The sequence below is a fragment of the Mus caroli genome, chromosome 15, assembly GCF_900094665.2.
Source record: "Mus caroli chromosome 15, CAROLI_EIJ_v1.1, whole genome shotgun sequence".
Lineage (NCBI taxonomy): Eukaryota > Metazoa > Chordata > Mammalia > Rodentia > Muridae > Mus > Mus caroli.
The window spans coordinates 4,384,711-4,393,888 of NC_034584.1; the positions used below are offsets into that span (position 1 = coordinate 4,384,711).

The following is a 9,178-nucleotide window of genomic DNA, read 5'->3' on the forward strand; positions in this document are numbered from 1 at the left end:
AAAAGACAAGAATTAAAACTCAATTGCCTAGTGGGGCTTACTTAACATGCCAAAATGACCCACGTGTATGAGAAAGTAGCCCACAGAAGTTTACCCTATCGACTCATTATTACTTTGGACAAACTACCAACATTTGTCTTCATTTTCTACTCACAAATACAACTTTTAGAATGATTCTTGATTTTTTTTTTATTTCTACAGCCTCCCATGCCTTTCTAATTGACTACTGACAAAAATATAAGACAAAGTGATATTGCTAATCATATCTGAAAATAGCAAAGATTTAGTATAGATTTACTATACTATAGGTGCTGTGCCAAGCCTCTATACCAACATTTCCTTTAACCCTCCTGACAAACCCACGGGGTAAGTATTACCACCATGAGGCTGGAAGAGAGACCCCCAAGGCAAAGCCCCCCCCACCCCGGCAGTCGTCTGACTTCAAAGCACACTCTTCTGCTCTAAGCATCGCAGGCTACAGTGAGGCATAATCAGATGCATGCTCTTTCCTAACACAGCCATGGGCCGGTTTGATCTCATCTAATTATTACCAGTCATGTAAACAACTCTGTGACACTGGATGGAAATATTAAGCCTTTTGATTCCCTATTTCCATATTATGTCCCTAGATTAGTTCAAGATAGACATACAGCACATTGTACACGTTCCCCTCAATGGGAATCTGTATAAGATCAGTAATTGTTATCAAAGACTCAAAATACCTAATGTACTTAGTAATAGGCCGAGTCTGTTCTTTCTTACATGGAGCGCAATCTAATGATCGTAGCTAAGAAATGTAAGAAAAAGCAGCATCAAGACTTATCAATTTTTGAGCAACTCCATAACAGAAAGGACAAAATCTGTTTGTAAAAATGTATTTTTATTTCATAAGCATTGGGGAGGGGTTAAAAAACAAAACAAAACACTGTATCCTATCCTGTTGCTCCATGCAAATAGCTCTTCAATGAGATTCTTCAAATTTTACGTTTTTTCCATTCTGGTTCATTCTTTGACTCTTCATCGTCAGATTCCACTTGGGCAAACATGGTTTTTGGCTGAGTTCTAAAACAAAAGTTAAAAAGAGGAGGAAAACGTGAGTTGGTTCTTGTATTAGATGTTGTCTCTTTGATCAAGCAGGAGCAAGTCTGGGGCACTGATTGCATTTCAATTATTAAATATAAATCATTAAACTTCTGGCAAAAGAAAAGCATAGTGAAAATTTAATTATGTTCAGGAAAAGAGCCAAGTATTTTTTGAAGGTTTTCCCTCTGTGGCAGACAGTTTATGTTTGTCTTTCCCTCAAATAAAATGAAAATGAATCAACCTAGTGGACCCTCGTGTATCTCTGCCACACTGAGACAAAGTGTGACCGTTTGGAAGGATGCGCCATGGTCACCACACAAGACCCTACATGGCATTTACTTGCGCCTACCCAGGCTATTTTAGACTTAAGTAGTGCATGTGACTGTGGTGCAAATAGGAGAATTTGAACTCACAGTTTTCTTATCTGGCAAGTTTCAAATAATAACAAACATGCAGTGGCTCATACTAGTAAAAACTTTAAAGTGAAACAAATGGGCACCAATTGATTCTTCTGCCCAGATCAATGTATGGAAATGCCAAGCACTTAGGACATATCATGCCATACAGTGCCACTGCTAAACACCACAGCAGTCATCAAGCCAGCCTCTGGCAGGATCTCCAGTGCTATGCAGGCTCCATGACATTCCCATTTCTCCATTCAAAAAAAAAAACAAAAAACAAACCACAATCCCAAAAGAACGGCAAATGGTATAGTGTAGCTCCCCTTAGCTCAAGCTCCCTCTGCCCTACAACTCTCCGGAGCCAAGGCTTGCCCCTTACCAATCCAATTGGTTCGCCTCCTTATTACTTCAAGGCACTGTTATGGCATCTACACACAGGTCACAGGTCTAACATTTCTAAAGACAGCTACGGACTTTCATAGACCCCAGTTACTAGAAAGCAGGGCCATGGGCTTTCAAATGTGCCACAGCCAAGCAAGCAATTTGGTGTTTGCTCTGTTACCTTCCAGCAAAGATGCTGGTCCCTGAACAAATCCACAGAGAAACAAATGTGTAAGCTTAAAAGAGCCTTTGAAATAAATATTTAACTTCTAAGGGTGTGTGTGTGTGTGTGTGAGAGAGAGAGAGAGAGAGAGAGAGAGAGAGAGAGAGAGAGAGAGAGAGCATCATCTAAGGCTATCTGGCTATATTTCACAAGACAGCAGCAGGTCACCACTGTCAACTGTGAGGAGATTTAAGTACTGAGGTGTAGCAGTGATGCCCCTGGAGATATATTATTAAATGAAACTGCTATGGCGGACCCCAGAAAGAACACCTAGAGCTGCTTCACTGCAGGGCTTGCTTTGACATAGTCTGCCACTCCCAAAAGTACTTGAAGAAGGAAGGCTGGTGACTAACCTGGCAGGGCACAGAGAAACAGCAGGCAGAGAGTCATGCTGTAAAGAAGCAGGAGTCAATGCTCTCGTGGACAGAGATTGAAGTATGGGCTACACAAGTGTATATTCCTGCCAAAACTTGAGACGGTTGCACTTTACACTTTACTGTATGTAAACTTTGTCTCAATAAAGTTGATGAGTGAACATAATCAAAACAGAGCAAAACATAAGAAGGCTCAGCACCAAGGGATGATGGGATGTATAACAACATGAAACTTGGCACTGGAAGCTGAGAAGACAGCTCTATGGGTAAAACTGCTTACTGCAAAAACATGAGGTCTGAGTTCAAATCCTCAGCACCATGTACGAGCTGGACACAAGTATGCAGATGCTATAACTCAAGTGCCTGGCAAGTAGAGGGATGGGGTGCAGATACAGGAGGGTGGCTGGGATTGCTGACTGTTAGTCAAGTTCCAGGTTCAGTGCCAGACTCGGTGTCAAGGTAACAAGGCAAAGAGAGAATGATAGAACAGGACACCTGACAGTTTCTAGCCTCCAAATATATACCTGCACACCTGCACAAATGAACATGCATGTGCATGCACACACACACATACATACATACATACATACATACATATATACATACACATACACACTCACACACTCACAAAACATAGAAGTAGGAAGGAGATTTGTTGGTAAGAAGGGTTCAGAGGGAACTAGGAGAGAAGAGAGGTGACAGGGATGAAGATAACCAAAATACAGTATATATGCATAAGATGCTATCAAATAATAAACTAAAATATTTTTGAAATATTTTGTTAGATTCAACAAATGTATCAAAATGCTAGAAAATATTCTAAGTGCTTACTCTGAAGCCCTCCAATGTCCTCACTGGACAGCGGACCCAGTGGTCACATCCAAAACCCGCCACCCTGCTCATAGAGTGGGAAGCAGAGAAAACACAAGACTCTGCAATGAGGTGGATGCGTAAGACCACGTCTCCTTACTGGAGGATGACTAGCTCCAGCTAGGAGGAGGATGCGTAAGACCACGTCTCCTTACTGGAGGATGACTAGCTCCAGCTAGGAGGAGGTATGTCTCCTCTGGAGAAGCTACTGACGATGTAGGAAACTACTGACGATGACAAGGCAGCCCGGGGTTTGCTCTCGGGCCATCTTTAAGGAGTGCCCTTTCTTCTGGAGAGTGCAGCATAGAGAGTGCTGGGAAGTGGAAGGCCCAGCTCACAGAAACAGCCCATTCTGCCCCAAACCAAAACTCTAAAAGAATAGTTTAGAACCTTTAATAAGAAAGAGCTCTTTGTTTTTTGCTATATAAAGACAAGGTCCTTTAAAAATCTTTTTTCCCCAGGTAGCTCTCGGAACATCTATCTCCTAATGAATGTGCTTTGCAGGAACAAACACAGCAAGACAAGCCTGGCTTTCAACCTCGCCGCTTTCTTCCGAGCAACTCTTGCCTGAATCCGATTCCACAGTTACTCTTTTTAAAAACTTTGTAACTCCACACATGAGAATGATCTTAACAATTCAATTCAGGTCTATCTTGGGGCATTTTAAACAATTTTTTTTTTCAGTCACTGCTTGACCAAGACAATGAAGAACAGAGGCGATTGTGCAATAACACAGTTAAGAATAGAACAAGCAGAGTTCTTCTCTAGGGAATGGCCTAATTTTCCCTTAGCACACGAAAGCACTATAAAAATAAATCAACAATGACAAAGAAGAACGATGTGAACATGCAGACAGACGAAGTGTTGATGCATTTGAAAACAACTTAAAGCTGATCTAGAAACCCCACTTTGGAGCCAGGAGGGGACAAACAGCAACAATACCTCCTTTAGGCCTGCTAAGTGTGGATTCTTTTCTGAGCTGCTTACACAAGTGGAATCAGTACACTGCTCTTAGCACAGTCTCCATCCTGTATGTCCACGAGAGACAGTGTGGCGAGCCAAACGATGCGGACAATGAAAACCCAGCAGCAATTCCAAACTACATACGTACATGACACAGAGTCCAAGAGAGACATTCTTCAAGAAAGCATTTACCATCATTCCTTATCTTACATTTGCTTATTTTAAAAAGATGTGTGTGTGTGTGTGTGTGTGTGTGTGTGTGTGTGTGTGTGTGTACTTGGGTGTTTTCCCTGTATGTGTATCTGTACACTATATGCATGCGTGGTGGCTGTAGATGTCAGGAGAGGACATTGGATGCTCTGGAACTAGGGTTCTAAGTGGTTGTAAGCTACCATATGACCTGTAGGAATTGATCCTGGGTCCTCTGGAAGAGCAACCGATGCTCTTAACCTCTGAGCCATCTTTGTGGTCCCTTATTCTCTAATTATTAGTAGGCAGTTCCTTGAACTTACAGCCTCAAGACAGCTTCATCTCCCTTGCCCTAACTGAGAACAGATAGAGGCAATGGCTTAAAAGGAAGGAAGATAGATGACTGTGTAATGCAGCAGATCCACGGGGAAGCTGTGGTTTCCAAGGAGAAGCTGTTTGGAGAGTACTTTACTCAGAGCAGCTTCACCCAGTTCCGCCACTGGCTAATAGTGGCCATTTTCATGTGTTACATACAGAAGGCTGATGTGGAACTTACAGCTTCCAGTTTAATGAACTCTTTTGAGTAAGAATTTTTCATCTGATTAAATTTGGTAACAGCTCACTGGATTATTAAGGGCAGTTAAGTTTTAATATAATGACGGTTGTCAACCTCTAAATAGACTATTCAAAGGAATGCTTTTTTGGGTTTTGTCTTGCTCTGTCATGTTTCCAGTATAGCCTGCATTTCTTACATGTAAATATGATTTCATGAAGCTAATACAGGAGCTTATGCAAATGTGTACCAAATCTACAAGTTGTAATTTGGTGATGCTTTGTGCTAATTTTTCCAAAAAAAAATTAGTCTAAAACTTTTCTATCACTTATTTTTGAAATTATGATATAACTACATCATGTACCCTTCCCCTTTCCTCCCATAAAGCCCTTCAATATACTCTTCCTTGTTCGCTTTTACATTTATGGTCTCCTTTTTCATTAGTTCTTATTATATGCATATATGTACATGTATACGCTTCTATATATCACCTGCTCAGGTTACTTGTATATGTTTTCAGGGCTGACCACTAGGTATTGGATAGCCATTTCTGGATAGCCAGTGGTGTGCTCTTCTCTGGGGACGACATTTCTCCTGCTCTCAGCGTTCCTGAGTTGGCTATAGTTCTTTTTGGGAGTTAGTATACAAAGGCTTTCCCGGAAGCATCTACATGGTGCGCGTCACTACACTCCATTCTTAGTCGTCTCCTGCCCTGTGATCCGGCTCCCTTCTCTCTTTCCCCCAGAGTAGCCTTCCTCCCTGCTTTCGTGGCTCGTTGACTCTATCACTCCCTTTGGTACTTTAAAAGAAATTCTCCAGATTATTTGTACAATGTGAGTCATGGCAAGTGCGCGCTCCAGCACAATGACAGGAATCCAAGGAAAGTGAGTGCCCTTCAGGGTTTCCAGCCAGAGCAGCCAGTGAGAGCAAACCCATCCCCACCCACCTCAGTCTTCTAAAGGGTATTTACAGTGCACTGTCTGTGTCAGAGACTCAAAGTGTCAAGGGGACTTCTATTTTCTTCTGTCTAAGCCCTAATCTATGCCTCTGCAACTCCTTCTAACACTCAAAGCAGAGTGAAGTCATCGCAGTGTTTTCGGCTGTGATGGAAAGTCCGCGCACGGGTCACAGTCTCTCTAATTACGGGTGTGCTTCTGCTGTGATTCACCTAAGATGCAGAAAGCAAGCTCGTGGGTGATGGGAAGAATATGAGGGGAAATCACTTACAATATTTAATCATGAGGATGTGAGCACAGACCACGAGGTCTCTTGGCTCGGGGCCCGCTGTTTATTATGAACGAAAACCTCAAAGCCAAAGCCAATAATAGCCATGACTCGACAATCTGACACACTTGTTAACCCCGTTAGCATGAATCCAGCCTGGCTGAACTCTGACCCAATCATCACAATTGCAGAATTATTGTGATTAAATAAAAGGCTTGACCAAAAAGATTCAGCTTGAAATGGTTGCTTCTATCTGTGACTACCTAACCAAAAAATAAAATAAAATAAAATAATAATTTTTTTAAAACACTGGGCATGTGTAAGAAGCTTACAGATAAAACAGTAGATGCCTTAGATAAAGAATTTTCTTCAGAAAGTGCAGACATAGCATTTTGAGAAATAAACACTTCTTGAAGTCATAGAGTGCAGCATGCTATGTTTGAGAGTTCAGCAACTAGAAAAAAGAACAAGTGTGAGATGTGGGTGAACAAAAGTGAAATGTGGTATGGAATACAAGAATGAAGGACCCAGAGCAGTCCTGTAATGTCTCGACTAGCTCTTTTACTATTAGTGGTACACAGGAAAGAAGGCTGAAACTCGAAAACAGTAAGCGGAGGCGGGCCAGGTTCCCTGAGATCTTTCTGATGTCTCAGGTACACATTTCTAAGGACCTGTACTCGGGTGTGGATGGATCCTACCCTCCTACCGTGTGGATACGGTGAACCGTGAACCGGCTCAGTAAGGCAAGCCCTGCCCTTAGCAGGCTGTAGCAGAACTGGAAGTACACTCAGGACTTCTGACTCTTAGTCTAGGGTTCCCTCCGCTAAGCCATGCTGGCTCACACAGACATCTCAGCATCCCAGTACCTACTATTAGCTGCCCATGAGGAGAAACAAGCACCGGGCATAGAAGGCAGCCTCTCTGTACACAGTCCTAAGTCTGCCACCTGCTACCTGTGGGGCACTGGTCAAATTACACATTTCCGCTCCCTCATCTACAAGGTGGGGACAGGAATACTGTCTACCTCATGGGTTATGAGGATTGTTATGATAAAACATGCTAAGCTTTTTAACAAGTCCATCACGGTGTTAGTACAGAAGAAGTGCCATCACTGTTTACGTAACACGTTAGATAACAGGGTCCCTCGCCTCAGATGACTGACACCGTTTCAAAAGTCCTAGGTATACCATACTGAGCGTAAGAATTCATGTGTTAAGTACCACACTGCGACATGCTATGTTCTCAAATCCTGGGGAGATTCTTTTTCTATGGAAATGATTTGCTATGAGTCTTTTATAAATGAAGCTGTCTGGCCTTTAAGCATGAAGTTTCTTAATGAGACATAGTTTCTGATTCTGAGTAATTATGTTATTTCCAAGCATTTGTGTGCAAAATCATCACTTTAGGCACTTCTTAGAATGTAGATTCTCAGACGAAATCTCTCAGGGTCTATTAGTCTGGAGTGGGCCTTGAAATTCACATTTCAGTCCTCTCCCCAGTACCCACCCCCCAGCTGCCTACATGACAGGCAGTTCACAAAACTAGTTTATGAAACCATCCTCCACAAAGCAACATGGCAGATAGTGAGGATCAGCTAATATTAAATATTAGCTGATATTTAAAGATACTTAGTGTGTGGGGGGAGGGGATACTTTTCTCTCTTTCCTCGTCTACAATGACTGCTTTTAATTTGGCTTATGAACTCAATATGACTTTAAATAGACTCTTTATAGGTGGGAAGGATATACATCCACACGCAACACACACATCCACACATCTTATATTTCAAAAGATATGCACAGTGAAGCTAAAGTGACTGAACTGGCAATAATGGCAGCTCATCTGGTTGACAGAGCTGTCATCCTGGCAGGCTGCTGGCCGGGCTCCGAGTTCACACACACATTTATCCTGTCTGATGTGTAAGCTAATAGCATTCTGGATCTGCATCCTGCCCCTTCCCCAGCCAGCTCTCTCCCTCCCTCCCGCAGCATCTCTGAACAAGAAACTGTAACTGAATCTGCCCGTGTGCGGCTGAACAAGAGTCCTCTGTAATCCTGCTGTGTTTGAAAACTTTCATGGCTATTACACTGCCAGTGTCAGACTGGGGTTTAGATCCTCAAGTGACTCCCGTAAAGCACCCAGGCACCGTCAGCACTCTAGAGAATATAGGTGAGTATATGCTGTGTAGCACGAAGACTTATGGAATGTCTTTCTGACGACCTGCTTTTCCCTGTTCAAGCGAGACATAGTAAATACACCTTCACTTCATCACTGACAGAAGTCAATTGCAGTGGAGAAAAACAACCAGACACACGTTCTCAGTTACCGTGACCTTTAGGAAAAGATCCTTTTAAATATTAGCTTCCCTTCACACACTTTGCCACTTGGCAGTAAGCAGTATCCTGCAGCAGGTGAACATAGGATGCCAGCTAACACTACAGGCCACAGACGGGCAATGCCTTCAACTGAGTTAGCAGGCAACAAATCTAAGGCATCAAGAATGGGTGGGAGGGATGAACGGGAAGAAAACGCAGCAGAAAGGTGGACACCCAAAAGAGCACGGTGCTGGGGCCAAAGCACTGAGCTGAGGGCTAGCCTCAGGCCCTGGGGCTGCAAGCTCCAAGCAGCAGTCTTCTCATGTGACGGGCAGCACAGCAGCACCTTCTTCACACACAGCACGTACATAAAATAAAAATAATCCACTTACAATGAAAAAAGCAGTCTCTAGGTAGTTGAGCGAACACTGTCAGCTTCAATGACCTCTATTTACATAAACTTGAAAGCCAGGATGGATGACTGACCAAGAAATATATTAATTATGAAGCAGGCTTGGGCTACAACAGGAGAGAATGGGCCAGGCTGGAAGGGGATGGTGGTTAAAGACATTACTCTCCACTCTGCCCTCCAGGGAACAACC

The 9,178-nt window shown here is 42.9% G+C and overlaps 1 protein-coding gene across 1 annotated transcript in view; it reads right to left on the reverse strand.

Moving 5' to 3' along the window:
- Nucleotides 1–861: 861 nt before the first annotated feature.
- The window catches only part of Wdr70 (WD repeat domain 70), a 204,287-nt gene continuing 195,970 nt past the window's right edge, over nt 862–9,178 (reverse strand). Inside the window, exon 18 of the mRNA XM_021183813.2 lies at nt 862–1,062. Coding sequence (XP_021039472.1) covers nt 975–1,062 — 88 coding nt within the window. The 3' untranslated portion in view covers nt 862–974. The remainder of the gene's footprint in view (nt 1,063–9,178) is intronic.